The sequence below is a fragment of the Nomascus leucogenys genome, chromosome 2 (assembly GCF_006542625.1).
Source record: "Nomascus leucogenys isolate Asia chromosome 2, Asia_NLE_v1, whole genome shotgun sequence".
NCBI lineage: Eukaryota > Metazoa > Chordata > Mammalia > Primates > Hylobatidae > Nomascus > Nomascus leucogenys.
Window position 1 is genome coordinate 83060261 of NC_044382.1, and position 17287 is coordinate 83077547.

General features: G+C 48.0%; 1 protein-coding gene and 1 pseudogene across 5 annotated transcripts in view; one reads left to right on the forward strand and one right to left on the reverse strand.

The window, feature by feature from the left end:
* EEF2K (eukaryotic elongation factor 2 kinase) overlaps nt 1-17287 on the reverse strand; it is an 83586-nt gene that overhangs the window by 37091 nt on the left and 29208 nt on the right. For 3 of the 4 annotated variants that reach the window (XM_003261444.3, XM_030799878.1, XM_030799872.1), the window contains exons 3-6: nt 6712-6812; nt 3106-3166; nt 1241-1278; nt 610-781 (exon numbers count right to left, since the gene is read on the reverse strand). In XM_003261444.3, coding sequence (XP_003261492.2) covers nt 610-781; nt 1241-1278; nt 3106-3166; nt 6712-6812 — 372 coding nt within the window. Of the gene's footprint in view, nt 1-609; nt 782-1240; nt 1279-2400; nt 2518-3105; nt 3167-6711; nt 6813-17287 lie in introns of those variants that run through there. The other variant, XM_030799885.1, reaches the window with a different exon arrangement.
* LOC105739377 lies at nt 13397-16172 on the forward strand (annotated as a pseudogene). The gene is made up of 2 exons (XR_001115297.2): nt 13397-13400; nt 15451-16172. The product of XR_001115297.2 is annotated as a 40S ribosomal protein S8 pseudogene (transcript).

Sequence of the window (17287 nt, forward strand, 5' to 3'; positions counted from 1 at the left end):
GACAAAAATTAGCTAGGCATGGTGGCATACCCCTGTAGTCCCAGCTACTCAGGAGGCCGAGCTGGGAGGATTGTTTAAGCCCAGGAGGTTGAGGCTGCAGTGAGCTGTAATCATGCCACTGCACTCTGGCCTGGGCAACTAAGAAAGATCCTGTCTCAAAAAAAATAAAATAAAATAAATGACTTGGTTCATCATGCTCAGTAAACAGTGGTTGTTATTAGCTACTATTAAGAAGGTGAAAGAGTCCGGGTATGGTGGCTCACACCTGTAATCCCAGCACTTTGGGAGGCCAAGTCAGGCAGATCACTTGAGGTCAGGAGTTCGAGACCAGCCTGGCCAACATGGTGAAACCCCATCTCTGCTAAAAATACAAAAATTAGCCAGGAGTGGTGGTAGGCACCTGTAATCCCAGCTACTGGGGTGGCTGAGGCAGGAGAATCACTTGAATCCGGGAGATGGAGGTTGCAGTGAGCCAAGATCATGCCACTGCACTCCAGCCTTGGTGGTAGGTGACACAAGGTGAAAGAGGGATTCACCATGGCCCTCTTTCCCAGACACTGTGCCCAGCTGCCCTGGCATGGAAAGGGGGCAGGTAGTGGGGCCATGCACCTGCTTGGGGGGCTTGTGCCGATTATATTCCTCCCCCCAGAGCTTGGCCTCCATCTGTAGACGCACGTCCTCAAAGTACACATCCCGGTCTACGGGCTCAATGTAGCGCTTCGCCACGTAGTTGGAGGCTCCCTTCCACTGCTGGGCGTGCAGGAAGTTGGAGAGCTTCTTCCTGTGGAGAGAGGCAGCAGGGGGCCTACCTGGGTACTCTGGGGTTCACCAGGGACACAGCCCTGGTCCTCAGGACAGCAAGACCCTGTCTGACCTGGCTGGGTGGCTGGCAGCAGGAAGAAAATGTAGGAGGTAGGAAGGACATCCCCACCCCTCTGCATCCTTCAAAGAGCTGGGACAGGGGGATTAAAGGTCACTGTTAAAGGTCTCCTATCCCATTTCCCTTGACCTCCCAACACCAGGGCAGAGGTGAGTGGGGTGTTCCCTGTTCTTCCTGAGCCCATCGTCACAGCCAGGCCCAACGTGTGGCCCAAGGGAGACCAGATGGACAGGAACCTGGGCTACAAGAAGGCAGAGGCCCCTGGCTCCATTCCTTGGCTGAAAATGTCCCAATGCCTCAGCTCTTAGGAGCCTGGGGGGACTCTGGGCAGGGCCCCAAGAGCCAGGCTGAGTCACTTACGTCCGGAAGCACTCCCTCATTGCTCCTCGGCCGAAGGGCTGAAAGACACCACACAGTGTTATCAGTCCCCATGCCCCACCAAAAAGGGACCCTAAGACAGGAGGTGCTCCCCTTGCATGCCACCCATCAAATGGGTGCCCTGGGCCTCATCTCAATCCTGAAATCCCCGGGGATCTCCCTTCTATGTCACAGCACCAAAGCCATAGAGGCCTTCCAACCCAGAGGCTGCCAGGATAACAAGGACCCCCCATTCCTCCACCCTAGCTGAGGGGAAGAACCCACAGGGGCAGAATGATGGGGGAGAGACAGTGCATCTCAGAGGATGTTTTCACAGCCCTGACTGTAAGAGAAAAAAAGTGGAGACAACCTATGTGTCCAACAACAAGATACTGGAAAAATCAACCAGGTGTATTCCTTCAATGAAATACCATGCAGCGATGATAATCAATGCAAAATGTTGACCAAAAGAACACCTGCAGCGCCAGGAGCAGCAGCTTATGCCTGTAATCCCAGAATTTTGGGAGGCTGAGGCAGGAGGATCGCTTCAGGCCAAGAGATCAAGACCAGCCTGGGCAACATAGCAAGACCTCCCTCTCTAAAAAAATTTTAAGGTTGGGCACAGTGGCTCATGCCTGTAATCCCAGCACTTTGGGAGGCCAAGGTGGGTGGATCACCTGATGTTGGGAGTTCAAGACCAGCGTGACCAATATGGAGAAACCCTTTCTCTACTAAAAATAGAAAAATTAGCCGGGCATGGTGGTGCATGCTTGTAATCCTAGCTACTCGAGAGGCTGAGGCAGGAGAATTGCTTGAACCCAGGAGGCAGAGGTTGTGGTGAGCCAAGATCGCACCATTGCACTCCAGCCTGGGCAACAAGAGCAAAACTCTATCTCCAAAAAAAAATTTGAAAAAATTGACTGGGTGTGATGGGGCATGCCTGTAGTCCAAGCTACTCGGGAGGCTGAGGTGGGAGAATTGCTTGAGCCCAGGAGTTCAGGGCTGCAGTGAGGCAAGATCATGTACCCCTACACCCCAGCCTGGGCAGCAGAGCAAGACCCTGTCTCTAAAAAAGAATAGCTGTTGTATGTCCCCCCACTTATATGAAGCAAAAAAAATAGGCAAAAGTAATCTAGGGTGATAGAATTCAGAGGGGTGCTTACCCTGTGGGTATGGGAGGAGTGACTGAGAGGGGCTTGGGCAGGCTGGTTGCCTTCTGTTTGTTGATACGGGCCGCTGGTAAGGCAGTATGCTCATTTTGTGACAACTCAGCAAGCTGTACACTTTTCTGTGTATATTGTATATTACACTAAAACAAAGTTTCACAAAGCAATCCTAACCTCAATATGCAGGAAATACTCTATTTTCTAATCTTTTTTTTTTTTTTCTTCAAAAGGCTGGTTGTATTTTTAGCAGAGACAGGTGTGGTGGCTCATGCCTATAATCCCGGCACTCTGAGAGGCCGAGGCAGGAGGATCATTTGAGCCCAGGAGTTTGAGACCAGCCTGGGCAACATAGTGGAACTCAAGTCTCTATAAAAAATAAAAAAATTAGCCAGGTGTGGTGGTGTGTACTTGTGGTCCCGGCTGCTTGGGAGGCTAAGGTGGGAGGATGGCTTGAGCCCAGGAGGTCAAGGCTGCAGTGAGCTGTGATCATGCCACTGCACTCCTGGGCAATAGAGTGAGACCCTGTCTCAAAAAAAAAAAAAAAAAAAAAGCTGGCTGCAACCAATAAACAGTAACAAAGAATCCCCCGAAGTTACAAAAATTAAATAAAGTAGGAGTGGGAGAGAAGGGCGCACAGAAAAAAGTCAGCTGCAGAAAGTCTTTGCTTAGCCCTGTCCCCACGGGGCTCAACGCCCTGCTCACCTGAGACGCCATCTTGATCAGAACTTCATCATCCAGCCATTCCCCGGTGACAGCGTTGTACCTGCAGAGACCCATCCACCACAGGGCACAGCGTCCATCACATGGTCCTGTTCCTCACTGGCTAAAGGCCAAAGACCCTTCTGGGCTCCCCACTGACCTCAGAACCAACCCACTCTCCACCTTGGCCCATAGCCCAGCCAACCTCCTGGGTTGGGTTGGAGACACTGTCCCTCCCTCCCAAGTCCCAACACACTGGTCTCAATCCTTTCCTCAAACCCACTGTTCCCTCTCTACCATGTCCCCCATTTCCATATCCCCAGCACTCATTGCTGTGCTTTTTACTGGCTTGTTCTCCATCTGGGGCCCCCACTGGACTGTAACCCCACAAAAGCAGACCCATGTCTGTCTTAGTCATCCAGTTCCCGGTGTGTGTGGATGCTTAATAAATACACATGGCCGGGCGCAGTGGCTCACGCCTATAATCCCAGCACTTTGGGAGGCTGGGGCACGCGGATCACGAGGTCAGGAGTTCGAGACCTGCCTGACCAACATGGTGAAACTGTGTCTCTACTAAAAATACAAAAATTAGCAGAGCGTGGTGGCACATGCCTGTAATCCTAGCCTGTAATCCTGAGGCAGAAGAATCGCTTGAACCCGGGAGGCGGAGGTTGCAGTGAGCCAAGATCGCACCATTACACTCCAGCCTGGGCGACAGAGCGAGACTCCATCTCAAAAAATAAAAAATAAAAATAAAAATAAATACATACATAAAATAAATATACAAGGTGGATGAATGACTGAATAAATAATATCCTGATCATAACTGGTCTCCATAACAAACGGCATGGCCCAGGGAGGGGAGGTGGTGGTGGTGCCCTCAATCTTGCCAGGCAGTTGGGCACATCTCCCGAGAAGTAACAGCCACACACAGTGGTGGGTAAGGGTCCCGTCTCTGAGTCTAGACAGGAGAAGGGCTGCCGGTGTATGGGTAGAAAGGAGTGATCTCTTTCCTCCCCATCATAAGGGTCATGGACAACAGCCCAATTTTATGTGACGTGGAAGCCTTCAGAATGAAGACTCAAAGATACAGAAGAACCAATCCGATTTTATGCTGAGGTTCAGTGAAGCAGGGATGGCGTGGAGCATGTGACTGGGCAAAAAGGGATGAGCGAATGGTAAACAGACTGAGTGGGCCAGCAAGGCCTGTTCTGATTCTTCCTGGCCACTCTGTTATAGCATTTCCTTCTCTTGTGTGTGGGGTAGGACCCCTTTGGAATGAGGGTCTCATTCCATAATTTATTTATGGCCAGCTATTGCACAGAAAGTTCGTGTAAGGTTAGATAATTTTTTTTTTTTTTTTTTTTGACACAGAATCTCCCCGTCACCCAGGCTGGAGTGCAGTGGAGCAATCTTGGCTCACTACAACCTCCGCTTCTTGGGTTCAAGTGATTCTCCTGCTTCAGCCTTCTGAGTAGCAGGGATTACAGGTGTGCCTGCCATATTGGCCAGGCTGGTCTCGAACTCCTGATCTCGTGATCCGCCTGCCTCAGCCTCCCAAAGTGCTGGGATTACAGGCGTGAGCCATCGCACCCGGCCAATTCTAGTTTCTATGGCTTGCTTAAGGGGACAACGAGGGGTGAGAGACAGGAGGGCAGGAGAAGGTCAGAGAGAGGCTATTTCTGAAGCCTTCACTTTGGGGTATCATTTTCTGAGCCCCAGTACCAGGTTGTGTGATGGTAAATATATATTTTGTTTTAGATTCCATTTCCTGGCATGCAACTCTGAAAGTCCTTGGAATCTCCAAAGTGACGTTTTTTTTTTTTTTTTTGAGACTGAGTCTCACTCTGTCACCCAGGCTGGAGTGTAGTGGCACAATCTCAGCTCACTGCAACCTCTGTCTCCCAGGGTTCAAGCAAGTCTCCTGCCTCAGCCTCCTGAGTAGCTGGGATTACAGTCACCCACCACCACGCCTGGCTAAATTTTTAGAAGAGACAGGGTTTCACCACGTTGGTCAGGCTGGTCTCAAACTCCTGACCTCAAGTGATCCACTCACCTCAGCCTCCCAAAGTGCTGGGATTACAGGCACGAGCCACCATGCCCAGTCTTCTTCTGTACCCTTTGTAACATCCTTTATAATAAACCAGTAAATATGAGTAAGTGTTTCCCTGAGTTCCGTGAGCTGCTGCAGCAAGTTAATCAAACCCAAGGAGGGGTTCATGGGAACCCTGATTTATAGCTGGTCAGAAGCACAGGTGAAACGACTTGGGGCTTGCTATCAGTAGTGAAAGTCGGGGACGGTCTTGGAGGACTGAGCCTTCAACCTGTGGGATCTGATGCTATCTCCAGGTAGATGGTGTCAGAATTGAATTGAATCATAGGATACCCAATTCAAAACTCCTCTAATTCCTTCAATTAGAGGAACAGAATTAGAGGCACATCTGCTGGTGTCCACTGCAGATCTCATTACTTGCTTGTGGGCGGGGAGAAACCTCCACACCTTTTGAGCTCACAGAAGCATTCTGTGTTGTAAGGGTACAGTAGGTGAAATTAAGTTTGTTTTTGCCACAGATAGGTGCATACCTAAGGCAGAGAGAGCTTGGAGAGGGTTCGGGGAACATTTCCATCTCTCCTTTCCCTGAGTAAATCAGCCCCTGGGCCTGGCCAGGCCTCACACAAGTTTGCCTGGTAGAAATCTCCTCAGCTCAATGGATCCCTAAAGTTTGAAACCTCCCTCGGGGCTGAGGTGTTCTTAACTCTAGTTGGAGGTTTCCCTTGGCGCACCTCTCAGCCGGGGCAGACTCCAGAACACCCCACCCTCCGTGAGAACAGGTTTCCCAGAGCCTCATGCCTCCACCAGGAAAAACAAGCAGAGGCCTGGCAGGTTAACCTCCCTTAGGCTCAGAGGTAGGAAAGCTCTCCAGAGCTCCACAGTTGGCACCGGCCCAGGGCAAGTATAGTTGATGCTTGAATGACATGGGTTTGAAGTGCGTGGGTCTACTTATAAATGGACTTTCTTCAATCAATATATTGGAAAATGTTTTAGAGATTTGCGACAATTTTATTTTATTTTTGATATGGAGTGTTACTCTGACGCCCAGGTTGGAGTGCAGCAGTGCTATATCAGCTTACTGCAACCTCCACTTCTGGGTTCAAGCGATTCTCCTGCCTCAGCCTCCTGAGTAGCTGGGATTATAGGTGCCAGCCACCACGCTTGGCTATGGTTAATTTTTGTATTTTTAGTAGAGATGGGGTTTCACCATGTTGGCCAGGCTGGCCTTGAACTCCTGACCTCAAGTGATCTGCCCATCTCAGCCTCCCAAAGTGCTGGGATTACAGGTGAGAGCCACCTCACCCGGCCAGAGATCTGCAATAATTTAAAAAAACTAGCTCAGTCTAGCCTGTCTAATAGGTACCTTGTGAGACCCACAAGAAGGATTCAGGGAGGTAATGCACCCGGCCTTAAGCATGCACTAGCACTCCAATATTAGCTGCTGTTATGATTACTCCCTTCCCCTGACCCCCAAGAGTACTTAGGCCTCATGATTGGGAGCAGAAGCTGGACGTATAGCCCCTAGGACTCCTCGAGACCCCACACAAGCTGCTGACCTGTGTCGAGTAGCACGTTCGGTGGCAATATCTTCCAGGTGGAACTCAGCCCAGGGGTCGGGCATGTGCTTGGCCTTCTGGATTGCGTGCTTCCAGGCTTCCTGTGGAAGGCAAAGCAGAAGGTAGGAACATCAGGCCCAGGTCAGGGGCTTTGGGGACAACACGGACTCCTCCCACCCTGTTATTTCCTCTGGAGAGGCAGACAGTATCAGGACAGAGAGAGACTCCTGTCTAGTAGCCTTTCAGGAACACAGTCCCCAAAAGAACCTATCTGCACTCACAGGCACAGCCTCCCTGTGGGCAGAAATGGCACATCTTAACTACACAACACTTGGATCAAAGAGTTGAGAATGAAAATAGGATACCATTCCCTCATTCAGGTTGGCTAACATTTCATTATATATATATTATATAGGATATATATATATATACACACACACAATACATATATAGAAACAGAGTATAACGTGTATATATATAAAAACAGAGTCTCACTCTGTCACCCAGGCTGGAGTGTGGTGACGTGATCTTGGCTCGCTGCAACCTCCACCTCCTGGGTTCAAGCGATTCTCATGCCTCAGCCTCCCAAGTAGCTGGGATTATAGGCGCCCGCCACCACGCATGGCTACTTTTTGCATTTTTTGATAGAAACAAGGTTTCACCACATTGGCCTGGCTGGTCTCGAACTCCTGACCTCAAGTGATCCACCTGCCTTGGCCTCCCAAAGTGCTGAAATTACAGGCGTGAGCCACTGTGCCCGGCCTTTTTTTTTTTTTTTTTTGAGACAGGGTCTTACTTTGTCGCCAAGGCTGGAGTGCAGTGGTCCAATCTCGGCTCACTGCAACCTCTGCCTCCTGGATTCAAGCGATTCTCCCAACTAAGCCTTGTGAGTAGCTGGACCTACAGGTGCACACCACTATACCTGGCTAATTTTTGTACTTTTTGGTAGAGACAGAGTTTTGTCATGTTGGCCAGGCTGGTGTCAAACTCTTGACCTCAAGTGATCCACCAGCCTTGGCCTCCCAAAGTGCTGGGATTACAGCAGGTTGGCAATTATTTTAATGAGATGAAACATTTTAGCAAGTGCTGGCCCGGATATCAGAGAACGGGTATCCTCACACACCATCGGGGGTATAAAACTTTTCTAGGCTGGGCTGGGTGCAGTGGCTCGTGCCTGTAATCCCAGCATTTTAGGAGGCCAAGGCAGGGGGCTCACCTGAGGTCAAGAGTTTGAGACCAGTGTGGCCAACATGGTGAAACCCTGTGTCTACTAAAAATACAAAAATTAGCTGGGCGTGGTGGCACACGCTTGTAATCCCAGCTACTCGGGAGGCTGAGGGAGGAGAATCACTTGAACCCAGGAGGCGGAGGTTGTAGTGAGCTGAGATTGTGCCATCGCACTCCAGCCTGAGTGACAGAGGGAGGACCCTGTCTCATAAAAAAAAAAAAAAAAGGCTGCATCTCTGGTGGAAATTCTTGACCCTACCAGACCCAATGACCTCTTTTTATAATAAATATTGTATAACACCCCATTTTACTGCCCTATATGAAATTCATAGATAACATAAATTTCTAAGCTCAGAGCTAGAACCATGCCAAAGATATGTTGCCTTTTTTATTTTTAATTTTTTTTCAACAGACAGGGTCTCACCCTGTCCCCAGGCTGGAGTGCAGTGGCATGATCACGGCTCAGGTGATCCTCTCACCTCAGCCTCCCAAGTAGCTAGGACCCCAGGCTGAGCCACCATACCTGGTTAATTTTTTAATTTTCTGTAGGGATAGGGTCTCACCATATTGCCCAGGCTGGTCTTGAACTTCAAGCGATCCTCCCACCTCAGCCTCCCAAAGGATATGCCACCTTTACACATAACATAGCATTTAACTCTGGCCTCAGATAATTATGAAATGATTCCCATGAGCTGTTCCAAGGTCTTCTGGGATGCAGGAAAATTCATCGTGCAAAACAGCCCTGTTTCAGGGTTGCTGGCATTCTCGGCCTTCCCTAACTCTATGCCAGCAGTGCCCATCACCCCATCATTATGATGACCCAAAAGAACTCCCAAATCTATCAAAACCTATTGAGAGTGGCCGGGCATGGTGGCTCATGCCTGTAATCCCAGCACTTTGGGAGGCCGAGGCAGATGGATCATCCGAGGTCAGGAGTTCGAGACCAGCCTGGCCAACATGGTGAAACCCCGTCTCTACTTTAAAAAAAAGCCGGGTGCCTACCTGTAATCCCAGCTACTCGGGAGGCTGAGGCAGGAGAATCACTTGAACTGGGAGGTGGAGGTTGCAGTGAATGGAGATCAGGCCACTGCACTCCAGCCTGGGTGACAGAGCAAGACTCTGTACCCAAAAAAAAGAGTCCAGCTTCCCAAGGACTCAGCCCAAACAGGGCTTCACCTCATCCCCAGCACTGGGTCCTGCTCAAAATAGAAGCAGCTCAGGCAGTGGAGCTAGGCCTTCCAATACACACACACAGAGCCCAGGCCTCTCACTCTCTCTAGGGCTTTCTTTTGTTTTTGGGTTTTTGTTTTGTTTTGTTTTTTAAATAGGAACAAGGTCTCTCTCTGTTTTCCAGGCTACGTGGCAGTAGTGTGATCATAGCTCTCTGCAACCTCAAAACTCCTGGGCTCAAGCGATCTTCCTGCCTCAGCCTCCTGAGTAGCTGGGACTACACTTGTGTGTCACCATGCCCAGCTAATTTTTTTATTTTTATTTTTATTTTGCAGAGACAGGGTTGCACTATGTTTGTTGCCCAGGCTGGTCTCGAACTCCTGGCCTCAAGTGATCCTCCTGCCTCAACCTCCCAAGGCACTAGGATTACAGACATGAGCTGCTGCGCCTAGCCTGCTGGGGCTTTTTTACTGTTGCAGAGTTAAAAAAAAATAAAGCCTGTAATGCTTTTCTTCTATTTTGGTAGCTAATTTAGACTTAATTTAAAAGTTGGAAAATACAGAAGACAAAGAAAAGTAAAATCCACCATATACCATCCACTGGAGCAATGCTGTAGACTAATTTTTTCCAGATCTTCTATATGCTTTTTTTTTTTTTTTTTTTTTTTTTCGAGACAGTCTCCCTCTGTCACCCAGGCTAGGGTGCAGTGGGGTGATCTCAGCTCACTGCAACCTCCTGGGTTCAAGCAATTTTCCTGCCTCAGCCTCCTGAGTAGCTGGGATTACAGGCGTGAGCCACCATGCCTGGCTAATTTTTGTATTTTTAGTAGAGACGGGGTTTCACCATGTTGGCCAGGCTAGTCTCGAACTCCTGACCTCAGGTGATCCACCAGCCTTGGCCTCCCAAAGTGCTGGGATTACAGGCGTGAGCCAGCTTGCCCGACCTACATGCATTTTTTTAATAAGGTTGGTATCATACTGTAAAATATAATTTACCTCCTTACAGGAGAGTGGGTCAATGGGATTTTGTGTTTTATTTAGTGATCTCGATTTTTTTTTTCTGATTCCAAAGTATGATCCACATCACATAAAAACTGCAAGCACTATAGAACTCTGAATTAGAAAGTGGAAGTCCTCCCTAATCCACTTCTTCTGAAAACCACAGCTGACAGTTGATGTAGACATTCTGCAAAATTTTTTCCTATGCCTCTGTGAACACAAACACATATTTAAGAGCAGTTTAGGCTGGGCACGGTGGCTCACACCTGTAATCCCAGCACTTTGGGAGGCTGAGGCAGGCAGATCACGAGGTCAGGAGTTTGATACCAGCCTGGCCAACATGGTAAAACCTTGTCACTACTAAAAATACAAAAATTAGCCGGGCATGGTGGCACGAGCCTGTAATCCCAGCTACTTGGGAGGCTGAGGCAGGAGAATCGCTTGAACCCAGGTGGCAGAGGTTGCAGTGAGGCAAGAGAGTGCAACTACACTCCAGCCTGGGCGACACAGTGAGACTCCATCTCAAAAAAATAAAAAATAAAAAGAAAGAGCAATTGGACCACACCACATGTTCTGTTGTGCATCTGACTTTTCTTAATGCAAGATCTTGGACATCTTTCCATGTCATATGTGCAAACTGGCTGGGTGACCTCCTTTCATTTCCAAAACTACCAGATATACAATTGTATAAATGTACCTTAAGGTATTTGTCTAACCTCCAATTGAATAATGTTTGGATTCTCTCCAACATTTCCTAGTACAAACAGTGCTGAAGTGAACATCTTCCTATCCAAATCTCTGTGCGCTTGTGCAAGATCTCAGCAGTACATACTTTTTGGGAAATGTAACTGTTGGATCACATTTAAAATCTAGAAATGACTGAGTTCTCCGCCAAAAAATTTATCCCAAGTTATATTCCAAGAAGCAGTAAATAAATCACTAAAATTCTTTTGGCACAGACAGTACATCAGATAACTATAAAATTTATAAGTTATTTGCATCCTGCTTTAATAGTTGCATAATAATCTACTGCATAACTTTTTTGTTACTGACTTAATTATTCACCTGTTGCTCTCCACTGTTAGACTTCAAGCTTGTCACTGATTGTTCCCTGTTGTAAATAACTCCACAGCAGACATGTGTACGTCTAAAACATTTTTCTGAATTTCGGTCTCTGTACTTTTTTTTTTTTTTTGAGATGGAGTCTGGCTCTGTAACCAGGCTGGAGTGAAGTGGCGTGATCTCGGCTCACTGCAACCTCTGCCTCCTGGGTTCAAGCGATTCTCCTGCCTCAGCCTCCTGAGTAGCTGGGACTACAGGCACGTGCCACCACGCCCAGCTAATTATTGTATTTTTAGTAGAGACAGGGTTTCACCATTTTGGCCAGGATGGTCTCGATCTCTTGACCTTGTGATCCGCCTGCCTCGGCCTCCCAGAGTGCTGGGATTACAGGCATGAGCCACCACGCCTGGCCCCTGTACTTTTTTTCTTAAAGAGACAGGGTCTTGCTCTGTCACTCAGGCTGGAATACAGTGGCGTGATCACAGCTCACCGCAGCCTCAAACTCCTGGGTTCAAGTGATCTTCCTGCTTCAGCTTCCCGAATAGCTGGGATGACAGGCGCTTGCCACCATGCCTGGCTAATTTTTTAAATTTCTGTACAGACCGGATCTCGATATGTTGCCCAGGCTGTTCTCAAACTTCTGGGCTCAAGTGATCCTCCTGCCTTGTCCTTCCAAAGTGGTGGGATTACAGGCATGAGCCACCACGCCCAGCCCAATCCCCATACCTTAAAGCACCACAGTCTCAGCTCATATTCCGGCTGCTACAAATGGCAGGGACAGCCTTCGACCTCCACCTGTCAGGAGAGCCTGCAGGGTTGAGAACTCAGCAGGCCACCCTTCCAAGCGTGTCTGTACAGGAGCCCTGTTCTCTGTCTGCGACACACAGTTCTCTGACAGTGCCTCTCTCAAACGACTCCGCCACTCCCTAAGCTACTAACAGGGACCGTCCCCATTCAATGAAGATTAGCAACAGAAATTACCTCCTGGCTGGATGCTGTGGCACCAACCACAAAACAGGTAGGAAAGTACTGCAGAAATAGAGGGTGTGGTATTTCATAGGATAAAAATTACTTTTTTTTCCAAACCCAGAACAGAGTCATGCCAGACCTTATTGGCAATGGGTGGGATTAATGCAACTGACTTTTTTTTTTTTTTAATAAGCACAGTATAAAAAGTCCTGTACTAGGCCGGGCGCGGTGGCTCACGCTTGTAATCCCAGCACTTTGGGAGGCCGAGGCGGGCGGATCACGAGGTCAGGAAATCGAGACCACGGTGAAACCCCGTCTCTACTAAAAATACAAAAAAATTAGCTGGGCGTGGTGGCGGGCGCCTGTAGTCCCAGCTACTCGGAGAGGCTGAGGCAGGAGAATGGCGTGAACCCGGGAGGCGGAGCTTGCAGTGAGCCGAGATTGGGCCACTGCACTCCAGCCTGGGCGACAGAGCGAGACTCCGTCTCAAAAAAAAAAAAAAAGAAAAAAAAAAGTCCTGTACTAACATTCATGCCCCTGACTCTGGTTCCAGCTCACCACTGACTGGCCGTGGGAACCTCCATTTCCTTGTTTACAAACAAGGATGAAGAAGGTTTTGGCTGCTGGTGGTCCACTTTTTTGTGGCCCCTGCAACCAGGGTAGACACACTTCCACCAAAAACAGTGACTCACTGGGGTAGCAGTGCTTACTTATTATGGGTGACTCCTGCCCGAGCTAGAAATCACCAGTGATATGTTACCATCAGAAGGGGAATGGAAGCAGGTACTGCCATCTTTGAGAGCCACCTAGCAGTGGCTATGAACCTTCTTCTGCACCGACTTCTGACCCAGCCATTCCTATCACCTACCCAGGTGTGTCCAGGTAAGCTGGTCCAAGGATGATCAGTGCTTTTTTTTCTTTCTTTTTTTTTTTGAGACCAGGTATTACTCTGTTGCCTAGGCTGAAGTGCAGTGGTGGGATCATAGCTCACTGAAGCCTCCAACTCCTGGGCTCAATGAATCTTCTCAACTCAGCCTCCCAGGTAGCTGGAACTATGGGTGCTCACCATCATGCCCAGCTAATTAAAAAAATTGTGTGTGTGTAGAGATGACAGTCTCTCTGTGTTGTCCCGGGTGGTCTTAAACTCTAGCCTCAAGGTCAGCACTTATAATGCCATAATGATCAGGCAGTACAAACAAACTGCCCATCTGTAGGGGGATGATCACATACGCTTGGTATACTCAAAATAAGATGCTAGCATGGGTGAGTTTTTTTTCCCCCGGGCGGGGAGCGGGGGACGTGGTCTCGCTCTGTCGTCCAGGCTGGAGTGCAGTGGCGCCATCTCTGCTCACTGCAACCTCCGTCTCCTGGGTTCAAGCAATTCTGTCTCAGCTGCCCGAGTAGCTGGGATTACAGGTGCGTGCCACCACACCCGGCTAATTTTTTTATTTTTAGTAGAGATCGGGTTTCACCATATTGGTCAGGCTGGTCTTGAACTCCTGGCCTCAAGTGATCCACTCGCCTTGGCCTCCCAAAGTGCTGAGATTACAGGCGTGAGCCACCGCACCCAGCATGGGCAATTTCTAAGACCTATTGTTTAGGGGGAAAAACAGCAAGTTGCAGAACAATACAAACACTATGTTACCACTTACTGGTGGAGGAAACTCACAAATCAATACCATGGATTTTCTAAGGATGTGTGTGTCTGTAGACATATACACAAATGTATATTTATATGCAAATACATAAAAAGAGGTCTGAAAAGTAATTTATATGAAACTAATATAATTCTTATCTCTGGGAATAGAAAGGGATAAGAAGTTGCTCAAGGAGACCTCAGTTTATCTATGTTGTTTGCATTCTTTTTACAATAAGAGTGTATTTAGGTAACGCATGTGTAAATCAAAGTTAAGAAACAAAAATCACTGGGTTAGATGATTTTTTTTCTTTTTTTTTTTTTTGAGACAGGGTTTCACTGTCGCCCAGCCTGCAGTGCAGTAATGCAATCATGGCTCACTGAAACCTCAACCTCCACCTCAACCTCCCGGGTAGCTGGGCCTATGGGCACACGCCACCAAGCCTGGCTAATTTTTTGTGTTTTTGTAGAGACAGGGTTTCACCATGTTGCCCAGGCTGGTCTCAAACTCCTGGGCTCAAGTGATCCACCTGTCTTGGCCTCCCAAAGTGCTGGGATTACAGACATAAGCCACTGCGCCTGGCCAGGTTAGATGATTCTTAAGGCTGTGCCAGCTCTAATATCCTCTATTTCTAAGGATTCTGGAACTCAGTTGTTGAGTAGGTTAATTAATCTTACATAGAACAGAGGGCTATGGGCTGGGTGTGGTGGCTCATGCCTGTAATCCTAGTACTTTGGGAGGCCAACGCAGGCGGAGCACTTGAGGCCAGGAGTTTGAGACCAGTCTGGTGAACATGGTGAAACCCCTCTCTACAAAAAATACAAAAATTAGCTGGGCATGGTGGTGTGTGCCTGTGCTCCCAGCTACTCAGGAAGCTGAGGCATGAGAATCGCTTGAACCCAGGAGGTGGAGGTTGCAATGAGCTAAGATTGCACCACTGCACTACAGCCTGGGTGACAGAGCAAGACTCTGTCTCAAAACAAAAAAAGAGAGAGATCTGTGGATATTTCATAAAAAAAGGAAAATATAATTCTGGCTACAGAATAGAAACGCTGTGGTTCTTCAAAGTCTGAGAGTACAAAATAAAAATAAATAATAGTGAAATAATAATAATTATATACCAGGAAAGGGAGATGGAAATAATAATAATGATTACTGTAGTAATAATAATTTACTTCATCGAGTATGCCAGGAGTGAGGGTGGAGTGCCGGCAATGTGTTCGCAAGTGTTTTGGCACGTGGGATGTTATCACTGTTGTTGCCAATTTTATATTACTGTTATTATTGCCATTATCACAGTAATCAAGGCCTCTGGATCTTACTTGAGGACACATCCAGTGATTCACCCACGCCTTTATCACCTGTTACAGTCACTTCATGAATGTTATAAAATCATTTTTTTCCCCATCATCACTTCTGCAGACTTTATGAAATACAGCTCAGAAGTCTAGGCAACATGGCGAAACCCTGCCTCTACTACAAATACAAAAAATTAGCCAGGCGTGGTGCCATGCGCCTGTAGTAATAGCCAATCAGGAGACTGAGGTGGAAGGATCACCTGAACCTGGGAAGTCAAGGAAAAAAAAAAAAGAAATACAACTCAGAGACAGCCCAACTACTCTCCCCTCCTGGAGAGCAGTAATGGGCTTAACCAAACTCAACGGCTCAAATAAAAGAGCTCTTTCCAGCCAGCACTGAGCGATGGGCATCTCGAGACAACTGGCACAAGCGCCGCAAAACCAGGGGCAAGAGAAAGCCCTACCACAAGAAGCGGAAATATGAGTTGGGGCGCCCAGCTGCCAACACCAAGTTTGGCCCCCGCCGCATCCACACAGTTCGTGTGCGGGGAGGTAACAAGAAATATCGTGCCCTGAGGTTGGACGTGGGGAATTTCTCCTGGGGCTCAGAGTGTTGTACTCGTAAAACAAGGATCATCAATGTTGTCTACAATGCATCTAATAACGAGCTGGTTCGTACCAAGACCCTGGTGAAGAATTGCATCCTACTCATCGACAGCACACCGTACCGACAGTGGTACGAGTCCCACTGTGCGCTGCCCCTGGACCGCAAGAAGGGAGCCAAGCTGACTCCTGAGGAAGAAGAGATTTTAAACAAAAAATGATCTAAAAAAATTCAGAAGAAATATGATGAAAGGAAAAAGAATGCCAAAATCAGCAGTCTCCTGGAGGAGCAGTTCCAGCAGGGCAAGCTTCTTGCATGCATCGCTTCAAGGCCAGGACAGTGTGGCCGAGCAGATGGCTATGTGCTAGAGGGCAAAGAGTTGGAGTTCTATCTTAGGAAAATCAAGGCCTGGAAAGGCAAATAAATCCTTGTTTTGTCTTCACCCATGTAATAAAGGTGTTTATTGTTTTGTTCCCACAAAAAAAAAAAAAAAAAAGCATGAAGAAGTGGGGAAACACAGCAAGGCTGTGGAAGGGGAAGAGCCCAGCAGTGGTGTGTGGAGGCCACAATCTATGCCACATGCACTTAGAGGTTTGGTACAATTATCAGTGGAACCTGGCATGGAATACAGCAGCAAAAAACTGGAAACCAGGCACAGTGGTCATGCCTGTGATCCCAGCAATTTGGGAGGCCAAGGCAGGAGGATCACTTGACACTTGGAGTTCCAGAGCAGCCTGGGCAGCATAGCAAGACCCCATTTCTAAAAAAAAAAAAAAAAAAATACAAAAATTAGCCAGGCGTGATGGCGCATGCCTTTAGTCCCAACTACCTGGGGAGCTGGGGTGGGAGGATCACTTGAGCTCAGGAGGTCGAGGCTACAGTGACCCATGACTGTGCCACTGCACTCCAGCCTGGGCAACAGCATGAGACCGTATCTCTTAAAAAACAAACTACGCCTGTAGTCCCAACACTTTGGGAGGCTGAGGCAGGCAGATCACCTGAGGTCAGGAGTTCGAGACCAGCCTGACCAACATGGAGAAACCCCATCTCCACTAAAAAATGCAAAATTAGTCAGGTGTGGTGGCGCATGCCTATAATCCCAGCTACTCAGGAGGCTGAAGCAGGAAAATCACTTGAACCCGAGAGGCAGAGGTTGCAGTGAGCTGAGATCGTGCCATTGCACTCCAGCCTGGGCAACAAGAGCGAAACTCCATCTCAAAAACAAACAAACGTGGAAACTGCCTAAGTATCCCACAAGAGGCAATGCTTACAGAAACTGTGGTGTAGCCATACAATGGGCTGACAGAGCCATCAAGACACTAGATCCATATTTACTGATCTGAAAAGACATAATGATTTATTGCTTGCCGAAAAAAACTGGTTACTGAAGACATGTATAGCATGATTCCACAGTAGCAACAAAAAGTCCATATTTGTGTATATTTAAAGTGAAATACAGTAAAGTCTGAACTATACACTAAAATCTTAATAGCAAAATATCTGGACTTTCTTTTTTTTTTTTTTTTTTGAGACAGTCTTGCTCTGTCTCCCAGGCTGGAGTGCAGTGGTGCAATCTCAGCACACTGCAATCTCTGCCTCTCAGGTTTAAAC